The 19969-nt window shown below is 39.1% G+C and overlaps 1 protein-coding gene across 2 annotated transcripts in view; it reads right to left on the bottom strand.

Annotated features, from left to right (window-relative positions):
* ZNF385D (zinc finger protein 385D) overlaps positions 1 to 19969 on the bottom strand; it is a 446378-nt gene that overhangs the window by 130415 nt on the left and 295994 nt on the right. For both annotated transcript variants that reach the window (XM_074838710.1, XM_074838721.1), the window contains one exon: positions 14023 to 14165. In XM_074838710.1, the coding sequence (XP_074694811.1) occupies positions 14023 to 14165 (143 nt within the window). The remainder of the gene's footprint in view (positions 1 to 14022; positions 14166 to 19969) is intronic.

Consider the following 19969-nt stretch of genomic DNA (forward strand, 5'->3'; position numbering starts at 1 on the left):
TACGTGCTTCACTGTTACTGGATTGAGGAAGAAATACATCAAAGAGGCTACTTCAGGCTCAGACAACATGAGGAGAAAAAACAAAAACCAGTGCATGGCTAGCTTATCATCTAGAGTTTTGGGCTGGCTACAAACAGCATCCAAATTAATTCCCAAGCTTGCAATGAGTCCCCAAAGCTCCTGTTACCATACAGAACTTCCCCAAGTTCAAAAACTACCTGAATGGTACTATCTGTAAGATCAGCAATTTTATTGGATAAAAGTTGCCAATCCCTTTAAAAATCATTTCTATGAGCAAGAATGTGCTTCCTCAACTCAATTTTGTTAAAGACTTAAGGTTTCTCTCATTCTGTACTACGAACAACTGGGAACAACTAACTGAAATAAATTATTATTTTATACTATTATATGACAAAAGCCTAGCAAGACAATAATTTCTTAGCATAGCTCAGAAGCCTGGAATAATGCATGCTTATCACCAGCTGTAGCAGTCTACAAAATCTGCTGATTATATAATCATCTTAAATCCCTGCGTAGGTTGAAGACTTAAATGTTGTTAGTGATAGCTAAAGACCAAAGCAGATGATTGTTAATCCTCCTCTTATTTAAGAGAAGTTATACTCTAAATAATGCATTATTGAAGTATTAAGTGGCTTTTTGCTTTATTGTTTAATCTTGTGTCTTACTGAAAAGCTTAACAAATGTTTAAGATGTTCAGTTACTGAACTTGAAGTTGTTCTTCACAACCTTCCTCCTGGTGTGTTCTGGTCCACAGAAATGCTGTTTTAAGAAACACAAATAAAATATTGCAGTGTTTTACTGTGAGTCCAACTAGTATGAAGCAGAGATATTTATCAAATCACAGAACTGAGTAACACATTTTATACGTTGTGTGTTCTGTATTTTTGACTTCTGAGTTGGTGAAGTCCTGCCTTTTTCTCATTAAACTAGAAGGCATGAAAGTTTTAATTCTACCAAAATTAACACTCTTCTCTTACTTGTTTACATTCAAAATTAATAATTTCCTTGTATTACTACAAATGCCAATACCTACAGGATTTTGCTTGTCTGTACTTTCACCTGAGCTGCTCAAGGGACACTAAATTTAGGATCTCACAGAGGGAACTATTTATCATCAGGGTCAGCATCAATTTATGTACCAAATCTCTTGCCGTATCACAGAAGCTTCTAAAAAATAAATTGAATGACTTCTGAAAATGTTGTAGTGGTTTGTGAAGAAACAGCTCAAGGAAGTAATTCTAAATGAAATGCAACTTTTCCCAATCAACTGAATGTTGGTGTCCTAGTAAATAAAATAAAAACTAATTTTCAGATCCATAGTTTTTGTGCAAATTGGTGTCTTCTGAAATGGACATTTCTTCACGTTATAGAAACTCAGCCTGTTCGAAGAGATAAGAGAAATTTTTTTTATGACACTACAGAGGAGACATGCATACACAGCATTTGCTGAGGTAGACTTTACCTTAATTTATTGCTTTGCTTAATGGAAAAGAAAGGCACTTAAGACCAAAATACATGCTATCCTCTTTGTGCACAGAAACTGAAGAACAATTTCCCTTCATCAGGGAATCCTTTCTGAGGAACAGAGAGTGAACAGCTGTGGACCTTTGATATTTTATTGTATCTGAGGGTTTATTCTTAAAGAAGGATTTTCTCTGATTTCAGAAACACGCTCTTTTTAATTTTGTGCTTGTTTTAGTTCAGTTTGAGACATATTTTCAATAAGTACTGAGGTAATTTCTCTCTTTTCTTTCAAATCTAGAATGAAAAACATAATTAGGTTTCAAGCAGATATAGCTCCCATAAAATGAAATAAATAAGATAGATTTAGAGAGAACAAACTTGCTTCAAAAAGTTCCAGGAGATATTAATTTCCTGGGAAAAGCACGTAACTAAAAAGGAAAGAAACTGTTCCTGCCAGGAACAAAGATGTAAGTAAGTGGAAACTGGATACTTTAACTTGCTTTGCAATGCTTCCACCTTTTTTGTGTGCGTGTGTATGAAGCAAATGCATCTTTCAAATACCTGTTCTGAGATATTTCTAAGCCTCTCTTCTTGAAACCTTCTGCTCTTCCTCCCACCTCTCTTCCAAGCCCAACACCATACATCCAGCATTTTCCAGTCCTTTAACTGGCAGTCTCCACATTGCCGCTCCTCTCCCAGACACTACTCTCTCATGTAACTTCCTAATGCCAACAATAGCTTTTGCTTTTTCCCAGAGCTGACAGTGCTGTTTGGGAGGGTACTACTATAATTAACTCTGGCATCACCCCTGTAATTTATCTTTGTCATCTGAGTCCTAGCAACACCAATAATGTAATGGATTGGATCCATTAGCAAATCAGTACATTTCAAACACAAAGTACCAGTAAGGTGATGGACTTCATCCACTTCTAGCTCCCACAAGCATAGCACCTTAAAAATTGTCCTTAGACTTCTACTGTTTATAGCAAGTCACAGTTCATATACTCCCATCTCTTCCTTCTACTTAGGTTGCCCAGGAAAACTTTCCTATGTATCTCCCTGCCTGGATATATTGGGCACCGTCTGGAGAAGGGAATGAGGAAACTCAAATTACCTCATTAGTAGTTAAAATAAACAAACTCTCCTGCTGATTCCATCCAGTTCAGCATGTACCACATGGAGGGCTATCACATGCCAAGACAACACATTTGGCTCAAGAACGTCCTAAAATATACCTCACTGGAGGCATTGTCTGGCAAGTGTTGCTATATGTGTTCTCTACTCTTCTGCACTTCCTTAAGTTGCCAGAGAAAGGCTATAGGAACAGATAATGCTTTGGCCTGGTCCTGGCTTTTGTTACCTTGTTATAATCCCATTGCATCACCCTCAGGTACCACAGCTGCCCTACCTGTTGAAACTAAAGATGCATAGGTACATCAGATCAGCTACTTGACTCTTCTGACACTGGAGGGCTGATCAGCTCAGGAACAAAAAAAACCCTGATAATTGGCCTATGCTGTTTTCGGGATCCCAAACTGATACCTTTGTAAGGTGGACATAGTTCCCTGGATTTTTAACAAAGCATGGACCTGATGGACTACAGATAAGCCTAGTTAAAACTGCGCAGGAACAAAGGAAGTAAAGGCTTCAGGTTTATACCTCTTCTGGCTTCTTGACAAATGTCCCAGGAATAAGTTAAAGTAATACCAGTCCCCTAAAATTTTCTTTAAATATTTCCTTCACAGGGTCTTTTTATCAACTGCAGGAACTCTTGCATGGCTTCCATTCCTTAGGATCACTCTCTCTACCATGCAAACATCCTAGCAATTTCACAGCAGCAAACTACTGAAAGAAACTTCTGCTGGTCAGCTTTCCAGCAGGCTTTACACCACTTCTAATTGTAACTAAGAATGTATCTTTCCTATATATCTTTTTATTTTTTATCTTTAATTTTCATTCAGTTATAGACTATTCAGTCTTCTGTTGTGAGTTGTCAGCTTTTGCAATGCATTGTAAACATGATTGCTTTTGTTGTGTAAGGAAATTACATAATTTATTCAAAAAATTGTATTCTTTCTGATAAAAAATAATATATAAGTGTAATATGTCATCTAAAAATTTTTATCCATGACATCACAAAGTATTTAATTCTGGACAAAATATAACATTGGACAGAAAAACGTTGATTTGTATTCTTTTAAATAGTAAGAATTTGATACTAATCTATTTTATATAAACCAATGTATTTAAAAGAGAAACACCAATTTCCGGAGAGATACAAGCTTTTGTACTATTTTTTACGAATTATTTTGATTACTAATTTAATCTGCATGGGTATTTACATAGTATTACTTTAAGCATTCAGCAGAGCCACAGGAGAGATGCCAGGAAAAACAGTAGTTGCATGAGAATCTGGAGTTCTATATCCAATTCTACTGTACAAGTCCAACATATAACCTTTGGAGATTTCTTCCCTTATCAAAAAATTGTTAGGATAAAATAAATTAGGCAGGACATGGACATTACAGAACTATTCCATCAAAGAGTGCATCATAGAATGACTCCAGATAAATGAGTTATTCAGCATGTGCCATTTACCAGTCCAAACTACTGTGACTAAAAAGAGTGGGAAAGGAAGAGCCCCAAACCTTTTCATTATAAAGGATAAAAGTGTGTTTTAGAAGTTCTTGAATAACAGCAGCACTGTTATTGCATGCTATGAATAAGCAATTAACAGGTAATTGTGCTTAGGAATGTATTTACTGTGTGTAAAATTACCTGTCATGAAAACTCATGCTTTTTTCAACACATATATTTGAAATTCCTAAGAAGAACAAACTGCAGGTTGTACAAAAAAAAAGAAAAAAAAAAAAAATCAGTAAATAGTTATTCAGCTAGGTTAGCAACACAAACAAGCCTAAGGCTACGAAAAAATCATGCTTTATTTTAAATCTTTCCAAATGTCTATCTCATCAACAGAAATAATACTGGTTTTAGAATTTTATCACTCTTTTTCCTCCTCAGACTACCATAATCAAATCATTGCTTTAAGTAATTCCTTCTCACTTTAATTGCAGCTTTTTAAAAACAGGTTAATAACCATCCATATTTAAACTGTAGATTTTATGAGTTATACTTACTATGCAACCCATTAAAGTTTTATAGTCTTTGCAGAATAAAATAATCATTGATCTTTTTCATCTGAGTGCTATTAAGACAAAGGGTGTAAACATCAACTGATTAAAACATTATTTAAAATGCTTTGCAAAATGCTTTATAAAATTTAGTTTTAAGTAATTCCACTCATCAAGACTTGACAAATCTGAAGAGTACTTCATTTAATTTCCTTTACAAGAATGTTTTGCATGCAGAGCAAAAGCCTGAGGGACCCTCAGTCCCCAATAAAGGCTGTGCTATTGCCTTTGCCTTGGATACTATGACTGTCCAACAGCAAGTTATCTGTCAGCACACTGTGCAGTGCCCTCCAGCAAATGTGTAAGGCAGGATGAGATAACTCAGAAAGTCTATTCTTTTGCTATTACTAATCATCAGTTAAACAAACAAGCATGTGAGATATTTAGATCCTACTGATTGTTTTAACAATAACAAGAAACCACTTAAGTAAATAAAAAAAAATACAGAGAAAACAAAGCTTGCTGTGTGTCATTTTTAGGTATGTGGAGCTCTTTGTCCAGAGATCATTTCCAGCCTACAACACTGCTCATGAAAATGCCTTCAAGTTTATACTCTGTAAGCTACTATATGGACATTTATCTAATGGTGTAGCCATGAGCTTACACAAACAGGGTGCTTCTGCCTCGGACCTTTTCAGTTAATTATGGACATGAGAATTGGTGGAGACTAGTTAGAGTTCCACCCCTTCTTACATGGCAAAAAGGAGCAGCACAAACATCTGTTCTTCAGCCACAAGGTGCTGAGTGACTGGAAAGTGATATACTGTCAGAAGAATCCTGAAGAAACTGTGAGCTATCAAACAGATGGTTGGAAGCGCATGTGCTACATGCTCAGCCTGCGTGAAGAACGTCCTACCCACACCCACAAAGTAAATACAATCTGCAGGCAGCAACTGTCAAATGACCACCAGCATTGGAGACATCCATAAAGACCTTGAATGAGGCCACAGAACTGAATGCCAACAGAGATGGTAGCTGGAGAAGGCCAAACACAGGTGATGCTATTGCACACATACTGGAAATAAGTCTTCTGAATAATTAAAAAAGTTTTGCCAAATGCACACCTTACACTCCAAAAACTGGACAGCAACCAGGAAACAAGTATGGTCGGATAATTTACATCCACATTACAGTTATAGACATGAATTCAAGGATAGGTATTATAATGTTCAGCAAGGTGAAATAACACAAACTTATGCTATTTTAAGGTAATCTTAACATTTACTTCCCCAGGAGAACGCGCATCCTAGAAACCTGAATTTCTACTGAAAGCAATCACAGAAGGTTGGAGCACCCTTGATACAAATTTAATTTAAATGAAAATAAAACTTTTAAATGGATTTTTTTAATGGTATCTACGCACTTGTACCCATGAGCAAAATCCTCTAAGCTCTCAAGACTACTGTATTCTATGTGGCAAGAGGTGACAGCTGCTCATCATAAGCATAGGAGACTGCTAATTCCCTAATTGGAACACAATTCCAAAATTGTTCAAATAAGTTGTGAGGAATCAGAGAATGGGTTAAGTTGGAAAAGACCTTTAAAAATCATCAAGTCCAACCCACCTGCCATGGCCAGGGACATCTTCCACTATATCAGGTTGTTCAGAGCCCCGTCCAACCTGACCTTGAACACCTTCAGTTATGGGGCATCTACAACTTCACTGGACAACCTATTCCAGTGTCTCACCACCCCCATAGTAAAAAATTTCTTTACTCCAATCTAAACCTACCAGTTTTTAGTTTAAAAACATTACGTTTTGTCCTGTCACTACAGGACACAGTAACAAAATTTATCTATCTTTCTTAGAAGCCCCCTTTAAGTACGGAATGGCCACAATAAGGTCTCTCCAGAGCCTTCTCTGCTCCAGTCTGAATAACCCCAACTCTCTCAGCCTTTCTTCATACGAGAGGTGATCAGAGGAGTGGAACATTTTCATGGCTCTCCTCTGGACCCACTCTAACAGGTCCATGTCTTTCTTTTATTGGGGACCACAGAACTGGATGCCATACTCCAGGTGGGGTCTCATGAGAGGGGTCTCTACTCATGAGTAGAGGGGGAGAATCACCTTCTTCAATCTGTTGGCCGTGCTGCAGGATATGATTGGTTTTCAGGGCTACAAGCGCACATTGCCAGCTCATTTCCAATTTTTCATCCACCAGTACCCCCAAGTCCTTCTCCACAGGGCTGCTCTCAATCCGTTCATCACCCAGCCTGTACTGATATTGGGGATTGTGCCAACCCAGGTGCAGGACCTTGCACTTGACCTTATTGAACTTCATACAGTTCACATGGGCCCATGGAAAGCAATTCCAAAAACAGGGCCAGGAGTGCTGCTAAAATTAAGGTAACACTAAGAGAAGGATAACAATAAGACTTTTGTTGATGCCTGGGTTGAAACTTGTGGGAGTCCCAGCTACAAGTTGCAAGCAGAAGACAAAAATTTTTAGAGGAAGTTACAAAGGGATTAAGGCTAGATTTAGTAGGATGCTCCTTAACAATGCATCAAGTCCAAAGAAAATAATAGCAATCATTCTGGAGACAACTGCTAGGGAGATGAGAAACTACTCCCCAGCTGCTCTGCAGTGCAAAGAAAAAGAACAGCCATGCAATCACAGGCAACCATGGGAAGGTTACCTGAGGGTTGCAGAAACACTCATTTATACAAAGTCAGAATATGAGCTCTGTTCCCTATCCGTGGCATAGAGCAAGGACCGTACATAAGAACAGGCGGACAGAGTATTCCTAGAGATGTGGATCCACCCTAAACTGACTCAAAACAGGAAAAAGACGAAGAGCTTAATTTTACCATGTCTCCTGAGCTGTGAACACTTCCTCTGCACCAGACAATCAGAGCTTTACTGTTATTTCAAACAGAGCCCAGGGTGTAGATTAAGGATTTAAATGTACAGCAAACAAATCTGGCCAATTCAAATAATTGAATATTGCATACTGATGTTGATTCATTCCTGTTTTGCGAGCACCAAATAAAAGCATCTGAATTGCCAGGATATTATTGTGTTTGCCCATTCTCTAATCCCTCTTCTTCCCCTACAGACTTCTTAATTAAATGTCCTGGCCAGTGATGAAAATGTTGTTATAATAAAGAATTCCTGAACCCAAATATCATTTTTGCAATCTTCCATATTTTGAAAAATATTCAGCTAAACAGTAATAAAGATACAGACCGTAAAGAAGAGTATAGCTATCTCATAGCTCAACTGCAATGCTATGGAAAGGAAAAGAGCAAGCCAAACCCCCTGTTTCTAGACACCTGTAAATGAGCAGCCATGCAAGGAATATCCTCAGAAGCAATAATTTCCTCTTTTTGTCTGACCAATTAACAATTTTGTGCGGTACAGTTCTCCACCTGATAAAGGTCCTTCTCATGGAAATAACATTAAAAATCAGCACAGACTATATTTTTACTGCCAAGTTCTTCTATATAGGCAGTATTCCATTTTGATTCACACGAAACTGAGGCCATTGTGTTGTTCCCTATCCTCTTCTGGAAACAAAGCATTCTGACAGCATGTCGTCACTACTGAACTTTAAAAGATTTTATATGATGAGGAAAAATAGTCTCGTTATGCTCCTCTGCTCAACTAAGTCGGAAAATATAAAACAAAACTATTATGTATAGACATATAAAAAAACTTGGGTTTATTTTGTAAATTTCAGGCTGCTAATGTTTAGAAAAACTAACATGTATTTCAGATTCCTCCTCCACTCTTCACTATCAAAAGCTACATCTTATTCATAACATCCAGAAAATTGGCACATCATTTCTGCAGCACATATCTCCCTTCTAGATAAAAAACTATCTGGGACAAAAGCCTAAGGAAAAGATTTTTAAAATGTCTTCTGGCAGCTTTTTGACAGGTTTTCTCTACATTTCCTGGCATAACCCTTCCCAGAAATACTTGTCAACAAGCAGGTTTTCTCCTTTGTCCGTTTCTATCAGTTGTCTGGCCACAATAGGACAAGACTGCATTTCCCAAACAAGCACAAAGCTATGCTCTGTATGAGCTAACTTGGTGGTTATCAGCAGGCCAGACAGAGCCCGACAGCAAGCCCAGAGCGGGGAGAAAAGCATCTCCCAGTGAAACAAGCCAGCCATAATTGCCCACTACTGAGACCTACAAACACAAGCTTCACCTCTATAAATAGAGAATGCAGCCTTTGTGCTGCCCTGGAAACTGCTAGATGTTGCACAGGCTGGTTTTCAGGAAGCAAGGAGCACTACATTGGCACCCTAACCCAAGCTGCTGCCAGAGCCCTAACCTATGGGCAGTGGCCACTGTTTCCTCCTCCTCCTCCTTTCCCATATGGCAAATCTCTACCAGGGGAAGGTGAAACATGAAGCCCTTAATCCTGCACCTGGGGCTATTGGCACAGAACAAGCAAACAGGAAAAAATCAGGGGACTGAACAAGGATTACTACAGATGGATCATGAGGTAGAGATGTCTGTAGAATAATCCTTCATTTTCCATCCATGTTTAGTACAGTTCTGACATTACCACTGCTCTTCCAAGTCATACATTTCTAGTCAAAACTGTAATCAAGTTTCTTTCCAAAGGATGATTCTTTGGGAAACTCTCCACTGGCAACAAGGGGAGATCAGGCTTTAACTTGGAGTTAGGATAGAGCTTTTCAAGCAACATCCTTATTTCTGCTTACAAGCATTTACTCAGATCTTCTACATTGTGGACCTCTCCCACTACAGATTATGCTCATCCTACAGTCTACAAAGTGTGATATAATTTTTTTAGAATTTTTTCAGGAAAATAGTCTGCATATCCTTGAAAAAATAAACAAACAAGGAGTGTAATGCATTGTCTGATTTTCCACCTAGCAATGGCAAATGTCCTGCATTTGTAAAATTTAAATTCTGTCTCTCAGGAGTCTGAAATATGTAATTCTGAGAGGTTCAGAAATAAGTTTCTGATGCATCTGTGCTTTGAGGATGATAGACTTTGGAGACTAAAAAAGATCTGAGACTTCTGTGGGAGGGCCACTTAAGGCTGATGCTGATGTCTAGCAAAACAAAGCATTTCCTCTTAGTCTAGGAACTCATATCAATATTTTCTTACAAGTTAATTAACTTCTAGACTTTGATACTTTGTGAAATTTCTTTGCAACCAACTATTGTCTCATGAACAGAAACACTACATATCCACATTCACATACACTCACGGACCAGTGTGTATTCAATACAACTGCTAAAGCTTTGTGTCTCTAAGAACTAGTTCTTAAGAGCACACAGACTTAAAGCTTCTCACTCTGGAGATGAAAACACGGAACTATACCAAATATTTGCTAAATGATCTCAAACATTTTTCAGAATAGACAATGTAATTATTTTTCTATTACTCTGACAATCTTCAAATCATGTTTTAAAAAGCTACATAAGCATTGTTTATAGTGATAGTTTCTTTCATTCATAAAATTTAGCCATTTAAATCCCATACTCTTGATCAGTCTTTTTATATCAGATAAACTTGCAGTGAACTTGTGATTTTTCAGGGTCTGTACCAGTGGGCTATTTTCAGTTTAAACAGCTGTCTTAAAATTTCTTTTTTACATAGGACTTGAGGGTACCCATTTGCTTCACAATTAAGGGCATAGCACCTACAAATGCTCAGTTAACCAGATTGTTAATTGGTATATTTGCTTTATGATTTCTTGTATAAATAGAAAATGTTTCTCCTGAAACTGAAGGGTTCAAAGGTTCACATGTTATCTCCCTTGCATTTCTCAGTTTACTCACTTTTTATATTTCTCTCTCCTCGGTGTTCAGAGATATTAGTGATAAAGGTTAGCACACCCCATGTTATCTCTTCTATTCTCTGCTCCCATGAAAGCTTTTGCCTTCATAGAAATCAGTGCTGATTGTTTTCCTCAGAGGTGGACATCAAAAGCTGAACTAGCTTTAGACCAAAATCTTCAGTAACAATGAAAGTAATTTTATGTTTGCAGTAAATTGAAATAGAGTGAAAAAAGGTATAAAACACAAGACCTTACTATTATTATTTGTGGTACTCTAAGATCAGTATTTGGTTTTGTTAGTTCTTATGTATGTGCCTGAGATTATCCGTTGGTAAATTACTTTCACCTCTCCTATATTTCTATCCAGTTCATCTGAATCCTCAAATTTCCTTAAGACTGTCTTTAGATAAAAATAGAAGCATAACTGCTTGATAAATGGAATCATTCCTCTGTAAACATAAAATACAATGTCAGCACTTGTCATCTGATTTTTGAGTGGAATTTAATATATCAGCTGTGAATAGCTTATGACCTGTCCCATAATGTGGGACTCATCTAACCAAATGTAGATGCAGCTGAGCCAGACCCTCATTATAGTCAGCAGAGATGAATAGGAACTTGTAGGGTTTGCTTCACCTCATGCCAAAACAGACATAGAGGATGTTTGCACACTGCAACCTACTTTTGTGTATTTTTCTCCACTTATTTTTATCCATTATCTTTTGTGAGAAACTTAACCTGATTAGCTGAGATGCCTATGCTTATCACAACCAAACTCCCGAGTTAGTATTGCCATAACCAGAGACCACTTCTTCTCCCTGAACATGACTGAATTTTTACTCAAGTTTCTCCTTGATCATGCTCTTAAGTGAAGGCTGTTGAAAAGTGGCAAGTAAATGGCCAAAACTCTGGAATTCATTCTAGACTCTTGGGAATCAGCCCAGACATGCTACCAAACTCATTAGCTTCTGTGGAATTGTGTAAGGGTCAAGATCTTTAGAAACCCATTTCCTAAGACAATCTATGACCTTGATGTCACAATCAAGGGTAAAGCTAATTTATCGACAAGAGAAGAATATCCATTTCAGGTGTTCAGAGTTCTGGGTCTTTTACTGACCACCTGCTTGACCTTGGTTTAGCCACAGAACGTAAATGTTTCTCTGCTGACACTGTGTAGGATTGTCAATGAAGTCAATGACTATAAAGCATTATCAACAGCTCCAATCATTCATGAGCATGCATATTTACAAAGAACATTTATTGGTCAAACACTTGTTTTCTGTCTCACATTCACATACTTCAAGCCCTTGTCAGACATCCCATTTGAAGTCTGATATGACTTGTGGGTTACCTTCTCCTTAGGCTTGATAATGCTCAGCAGCAGCTGGTGTGTCCCCAAAAGATTTGTCAGCTTGGAAATAATTTCTGAAAATATGCAGAACTTCTCAGCTAGCCTACACGTTTGGAGGATGCCATTAACCAGCTCTGGCATATGAACTAAACATAGCAGTGTTCAATAACGTACTGTTCAGAATGAAAATGGGAACATGAGGATGATGCTACATGTCAGCACACGTGATGAAAAGCCAAAGGTCATGTTGCAAGGCAAAGATGATGGAGCAGCAAGGCAGGTGACAGCAGCTCTGATAACAGCATCCTTATACTCAGGACTGACATATGCAGCAAAGGTAGATTTGGCAGATGGCCACACATCACAGGAAGCAGTACTTTGCACGGGAACAAACTTCAGAGTGGTGTTAAAAAGGGCTGCTAGTCTCACTCTTGAAACCTAGGCTCAGTTTACTGAAAAACTAAAAAGATGAGGAATCTGTAAAGTCCAACTACAGTGCTTATATCAAACAATATACTACTAAGATGATGTTTGGGAATAACAGGGTTTCGATAGGACTCTATTTTTTACTTTCTTCCAAATTAATACAAGTACATCTTCCTCCACCTCTCCCTCAAGATAATTATAGTATAAAAATTAGTCTTTGTAAAAAGAAACTGCAAATTTATGGAACAACACAAGATTAACAATTATTTCTTAAAATTAATCATTAAAATTGTATTTGAATTACACAGAGTTAAACAATTAGCAAAACAATTTGAAGACTCTGAACTATGGAAAATCCTGAAAGAACAGAAAGTCTAACAGATAATTTCTAAAAATTCAGCTGGCCTACTGCATTAAATACAATGATCACAAAGCAAAACTGGTAAGAAAAAAAACCTGAAGCATATCAAACAAGTCTAATTGTTTATCCATTTCGAGTTATCAGCAACCTGGTTAAAACCAGCACTTTTAAAATGTTGCTGCATACCTATATATATTTTAAAATTTCAAAAAGTTTCTTTGTAACAAAAAGTTTCTTTGTAATGATAATTCTTTGACATATTGTTTCTGAGCATTTTAAGAATTGCAGCTTATAGCTTCTCTGATCTCTATTAATACTGTGAATTGCTTAAATTTAAGACTGCATAAATAAATATCCTTGACAATTAATTCATTTTAATTACTTTAAAGCAAAATGAACATCTATAAAAGGTAAATAAATGAACACTTAATTATTGAAATTTGCTATTGATTACTACAAATTGCTTCTAGAATGGGCATGTTCTTCTACTACTCTTAATTACTGTAATTAAGATTTTTGTATATAATTGTTTTGGCATGGCACTTTCCATCCCTCTGTGTGTCTCAAAGTAGGTAAGTACACACATTCTTAATTTTTTTTTCCTCTATCTAGTATATGTAAATAAGGAAAAGAACTTCCCAGAGCACATTCAAATTAAAAAGGGGCATAATTCTGTAAACTCAAAATTAACATAAAACCAATTTAAACTTTTTTTTTCTTTTAGAGCATTAAATATCTCAGTGAGAAACAGGAAAATCGAAACATTCATGACATATGTCAGTAAAACAATGAAAATATCTAAGAAGGAATAAGATTTTTATAGTCACAGATAGTATGAGTAAGTAAAAAAAAAAATAAAGAGAAATCTAACCTTGTTTTAACCTAAGGTGTGAGAAATAAAATACCCTAACCTGAAAAAAATACACTGGATTGTTTGCCAATGAATAGCTCATATACCAGCTAAAGCTGTTCTCATTCTTTCTTTAATTGCCCTGACAGTTTTATCTTTTGTAGCCCCTCCAATTCATAAATTTTAAGTATTTCTCAGGAAGTCTGTTGGAGATGGGATGTAGAATGCCATCATTCTGAGAGTTTCACTCTCTGAGAGTTGCAACAAACTGTAAGATAGTGAAACTTTGTACGTCAAATTAGAGTGGGAAACTCACAAGCCCTGGGACTGAATATGCCCTGCAACTTTATTGCATGTCACTTGGGATCATATAATTTTTTCCTTCTACATTACTTCTGGCTAACGCTCAGCTAGACTTTAATTTATGGCGTACCAGTGTGTCTGAAAGAGCTATTTGGCCCTCAGTAAGGGAGAGGATATTCCAGGTTTAATTGAGTACATAAAATTCTACTTTGTGCCCTCTTGAGTCTTCCATGGAAACTGTGGCTCACTGAGGTGGACAGTAACTGTTAGGAGTGTACTTACTGCATTGAAGTTGGGGAAGAGATTGACTGCTGCGGCAGTGTCCAGAGGAAACGGAAGAAATGGTTTAATATCCAGCGACGGCTGCAAAGGTGGAGCAGGAGGACGCACTAGGGCTGGAAGAGCAGGGCTCTGGCATGTACCACCTAGGTATAAAAAGAGACAGAAGGCATTCAGCAAGTACTACGACTAGGAGGGGAAAAAAAAAAAAGCCAACACAAAAAAGCAATAATAAAAAGCCAATATTGGATTAAACAAATACATTTTTATTTGTCCACAAATTACTGCATTACTATAAAAGAGTACAGCTGACTCAGTGACTGTTGGTTATAATTCTCTGCAGTAATTGCTTCAGATATCAATCTATCATTATTTTAAATTAGCTAATAAACCATTTATCTCCCTGGATTATCTGGAACAATATTTCAGCGTACGTCTGACTTAGATTTAGAACTTCAGCTAGTCTCATTCTGCCATAATTTCAGTGCTTCATCCCAACCCTGTTGCTCAGCCCTCCATAGGCAAACTGCTCCAGAAGAAAAACTAGATGTTTAGCTCAGCAAAAGTCATGTCATTTGCAGACTTTTGATTTTTTTAATTAAATGCTCACTCATGGAGCTTACAGCTTCAGAGTCAACATAAACCTCACAAACACAACATACCTTCCTTCCTCAACAGTTGATCAATACAAATCTAGACTAAGACCAATTTCAGCAGCCACAGAAATTCTGTTAATGGGAAATTACTGACGAACACTTTCTGCTCTTGCAAGGGGTGGAGCTGATTCAGACTGTGCAGCAGAAAGCTCCTCCTGGCTAACGCCACCAACCACCACCATGTGGGAACACAATGCAAATGAAGAAAGAAATCCCCCTGCATACCAATAAGTTGCTACCTGTTTGCAGTGGACCCTATTTTACTTATTTGTTTGTCCCTTGCCACAGCCAGATAAAAGCTGGAAGGATCCAAGCCTGTTCTCTGCTTCCAATGTCTTCCGTGTTTTGGTTGCGCTCCAAAACATCAATTCCCTGTTAATTAAAGACTATTTGGATCCTAGGAAACTGTTAAAATATGCCAGTGTTCTTCTAATCTGAGAGGCAGGCAACAGACTGTAAAAACCTGCTGGTAAAAGTCCAAGAAACATTTTAAAAAAACGTTAAAGGGAGTTTTACCCCACTCATTGAACAGAGACACAGGCAGACAGACCAACAGAGGGAGAGATCCAAAATCTGTTTCTTTTCTTCCTCTCATACATACAGACACTTCATTAGACAAGCTGCATACATTCTTTAAGAGCCCAAATATAAAGTAGTCAAAATGATATACGGAATCTCTCCATATTTGGCCAGCAAATCTGCTAACAAGGTTTGCAATTTAATGCGCCTAATTGAGGACCAACAACACAGGATTTAATTAACCAGTTGTAGCAGATCATCCACAGTTCTGCTTCTAGGTATAAAAATCAGCTGGAGCCAAATTTTCAAAGACAGTATTTTTTGCCAACTTTCAGCTCCTCTGTGAAGCATTTCACTAAGAATCATTGAAAGGAAAACATTACCTACTAGTAAACCAAAGGGATTGGATTAGGGTTCTCTCCGATCTCATGTTAGTTTTTGCCCTAGAGTAACTGCCATTTTTGGAGTAATTTCTACATTTACTTCAACGTAAGAGTGTACCAAATCACCCTTTGAATGCAGCAGCTAAGGATATGGAACACAGAAAAGTAGAGGGCAAGCAGCTCTGCTTTTCATAGCTCACCAGCATAGAATCATCAAGTATTTTATGATTGCCGTTGGTTTGGCAATTGCTACATTCCCATGGAATTATTACAAAAACAGTGTAAAAATAAATTTAACAGGTCAGAATGATGATAAGGTAGTGTTGAACAGGCCAATCTTACTCCCTCTGAATAGGAAAGACCCATAAAAACATTTTTTTTTTTAGATGCTGGAATGAATTAATTTTTCTCATGTAAAGCTTTTACAGACTGTGAAAGGAAAAAGTCACTCCTAGTAATAAAAACCTTACCAAGAAGTCTCCAGGTTGCACCTGAGATTGTACAGAATCATACAGAAATGCCAAGGTGAGCATTTGCCTGGCAATAGCAAAGAATTTGAAGCTGACTAAACATCCTACAACTCACACATGCAAATGCAAACTGGACTGAGAAATATCACCTATGCTCGGGGACCCAGCTAGTCGAGTTTATTATCTCAGTGCTATGGAGGAGAGCCTTGCAGGATGGGATTACCTAGAGGAACAGCACTGCTCTCCCATACTCTTCTAGGATACCAATGCCACGAAGGATGAAATATTTCTATCCTGTGATCCTTCCCTGTGGCATGACTAGGCACCCACCCACCTGTCACTGCCAGACAGTGATGCACAAAGTCATCCGGGGACAAGAACATGCTTTAAAAGGAAAAATTCAGCCAGCTCTGCAGGACCTTGGCTGGGACTCAGAGCCTCTGGAACAGAGTTTAAAATCTACCACAGTCCTGGCTACAGTGGCACAGAAAATGAGTATGTTCAGGAGCACAGCTGCTCTCTGTTTTTGCAATAGTGTCAGACATGTCCCTTAATGATGGAGCATGTGATAGGTATCAGGAAATTTGAGCTTTTGCTTCAAAGAAATTCTCTAATGTTTATAGTTGCAAAAATTAGCTTCTATTTCCATTTAACATGCGCAGAGTTGTAGTCTAGAATCAGCAACAGAAAACCTGAAGCAATGGCAACCATTTTTGTGACTCAGCTTTAATGAAAAACCTTTACACAACATTTGGGAATGTCAATGTTAACTATTTCCCACCTAATCCATTAGCAGAGGGATGGAGAGGGGTAGAAGCCCACTGGGAAGAATTCTTGAAGAGAACCTGTAAATAAATTCTTATTGTAAAGAAGGCAATATCAAGGGCAGAAATGGTGACAGAAGGAAAACATGAGAATCAAGAAAGCTAAACTGAAGGCAAAGAAAGAGAGGTGCACTAAAACTCACAAAGCAGAACTTGTTTTGTAAATAAGTGGTGCTACGTGTGATAACAGCACATTTAGAAAATTATTATAGCAAGACATCGGTACGTTTTAGTTATCCAGTGTTACTGAACACTAGATAACTAAAAAGGAGCCATAAAGATTGCTTATGACTGGTTTGTTGTTCTGTATGATAAGATTCCACAGAAAGACCTCCATAGCTTTCCCCGTGCAGATGCAACACTGCTGATCAACACACAACAAAGGCTCAATGTCAGTCTTTTCATAGACTTCCTACCAGCAAGGTTTGGAGTTCCATTTTGACCACTAAAGCTAGGATAACATCTCATGCCACTGACAGGCTTTGTCCACATCCTGTGCTTGATGCTCTGTATCATTACCTAAGTTCACATAGACATCTTTGCCAAAAACCAGGTGCATGCATGGCCTGACTTCAGAGACATAACAGTCCCCAAAAAAGTAGGGCAGTACAGGTCTAAAGTTACATTTAATGAGTTGAATGCTACAATTTCTTAAAATAGGAGATACTATTGTATTTACTAATTCCAGTGTTACAAGTTCGTGATGTTATAGTCTAATGTCTTTCTAAAGAGGAAGAGACTTTCCAGCCCATTCAGGTACTAAATGGGAGACGAATGATCCAGACATTTGGGAAATTCATGTCAATGTTTTTACCTTAATTTTCATTGTAGGAAGTACAGGAATAATAAAACTTAGAAGCTTAATTAGCTAGCATTAGCTAGCATTTTAATCAAGATTGAAGTAATCATTCATTTCTTCACTTTTCAGGGAATTTAAAGCACAGGCAAGATCACAGAATCACAGAATCATCTAGGTTGAAAAGGACCTTGAAGATCATCTAGTCCAACCGTTAACGTAGCATTGGCAGTTTCCAATTACACCAGACCCCTCAGCACCATGTCAACCCTACTCTTAAACACCTCCAGGGATGGGGACTCCACCACCTCCCTGGGCAGCCCATTCCAAAGCCTAACAACCCCTTCTGTAAAGAAATGCTTCCTAATATCTAGTCTAAACCCTCCCTGGCACAACTTGAGGCCATTACCTCTTGTCCTATCGCTTATTACTTGGTTAAAGAGGCTCATCCCCAGCTCTCTGCAACCTCCTTTCAGGTAGTTGTAGAGGGTGATGAGGTCTCCCCTCAGCCTCCTCTTCTCCAGACTAAACAACCCCAGTTCCCTCAGCCGCTCCTCGTACGACACGTGCTCCAGACCCTTCAGCACCTTCGTTGCCCTTCTTTGGACATGCTCAAGTAATTCAATGTCCTTTTTGTAGTGAGGGGCCCAAAACTGAACCCAGTAATCGAGGTGCAGCCTCACCAGTGCCGAGTACAGGGGTAAGATCACTTCCCTGTCCCTGCTGGCCACGCTATTTCTGATGCAAGCCAGGATGCCACTGGCCTTCTTGGCCACCTGGGCACACTGCTGGCTCATGTTCAGCCGGCTGTCAATCAACACCCCCAGGTCCCTCTCTGACTGGCAGCTCTCCAGCCACTCCTCCCCAAGCCTGTAGCGCTGCTGGGGGTTGTTGTGGCCGAAGTGCAGCACCCGGCATTTGGCCTTATTGAAGCTCCTACAGTTGGCCTTAGCCCATCGCTCCAGCCTGTCCAGATCCCTCTGCAGAGCCTCCCTACCCTCGAGCAGATCAACACTCCCACCCAACTTGGTGTCATCTGCAAACTTACTGAGGGTGCACTCGATCTCCTCATCTAGATCATCAATAAAGATGTTAAACAGGAGTGGCCCCAAAACCGAGCCCTGGGGGACACCACTCATGACCAGCCACCAACCAGATTTAACTCCATTCACCACAACTCTTTGGGCCCGGTCATCCAGCCAGTTTTTTACCCAGCAAAGTGTGTGCCCATCCAAGCCGCAAGCAGCCAGTTTTGCCAGGAGAATGCTGTGGGAAAGGGTGTCAAAGGCCTTACTGAAGTCAAGGTAAACAACATCCACAGCCTTTCCCTCATCCAATAAGCAGGTCGCCCTGTCGTAGAAGGCGATCAGGTTTGTCAAGCAGGACCTGCCTTTCATAAACCCATGCTGACTGGGCCTGATCATCTGCTTGTCCTGCATGTGTTGTATGATGGTACTCAGGATGAGCTGCTCCATCAGCTTCCCAGGCACCGAAGTCAAGCTGACAAGCCTGTAATTTCCCAGATCATCCTTCTGACCCTTCTTATATATGGACGTCACATTGGCCAATTTCCAATCTGTCGGGACCTCCCCGGTCAGCCAGGACTGCTGGTAAGTGATGGAAAGCGGCTTGGCGAGCACCACAGCCAGCTCCTTCAGCACCCTCAGGTGTATCCCATCAGGTCCCACAGACTTGTGTATGTCTATGTGATGCAGTAGGTCACTGACTATCTCCTCCTGGAATGCAGAGGGGTCGTTCTCCCAGTCTCTGTCTTCTGGCTGAGGAGGCTGGATTCCCTCAATACAACTAGTCTTGCTATTAAAGACTGAGGCAAAGAAGGCATTAAGCACCTCAGCCCTTTCCTCATCACTTGTTACCATGTTTCCTCCTGCGTCTAGCAGGGGATGGAGGCTCTCCCTGGTCTTTCTTTTGCTGCTCACATACTTATGGAAACATTTCTTGCTGTCTTTGATTGCTGAAGACAGATTAATTTCCAGCTGGGCTTTAGACCTCTTGATTTCTGCCCTGCATAGCCTCACAGCATCTTTGTAATCATTGTAAGTGGCTAGCCCCTTCTTCCAAAAGCTGTAAACTCTCCTTTTCTCCCTGAGTTTCAGCCAAAGCTCCCTGTTTAGCCAGGGTGGTCTTCTCTGTCGTCGGTTTCTCTTATAACACCTGGGGACTGCCTGCTCCTGAGCCATTAAGACTTTCTTCTTAAAGAGTGTCCAGCCTTCCTCGACCCCTATACCCTTCAGGACTGTCTCCCAAGGGATCCTGTCCAGCAGGTGCCAAACAAGACAAA

Source organism: Strix aluco, chromosome 1 (genome assembly GCF_031877795.1).
Source record: "Strix aluco isolate bStrAlu1 chromosome 1, bStrAlu1.hap1, whole genome shotgun sequence".
NCBI classification, from domain to species: domain Eukaryota; kingdom Metazoa; phylum Chordata; class Aves; order Strigiformes; family Strigidae; genus Strix; species Strix aluco.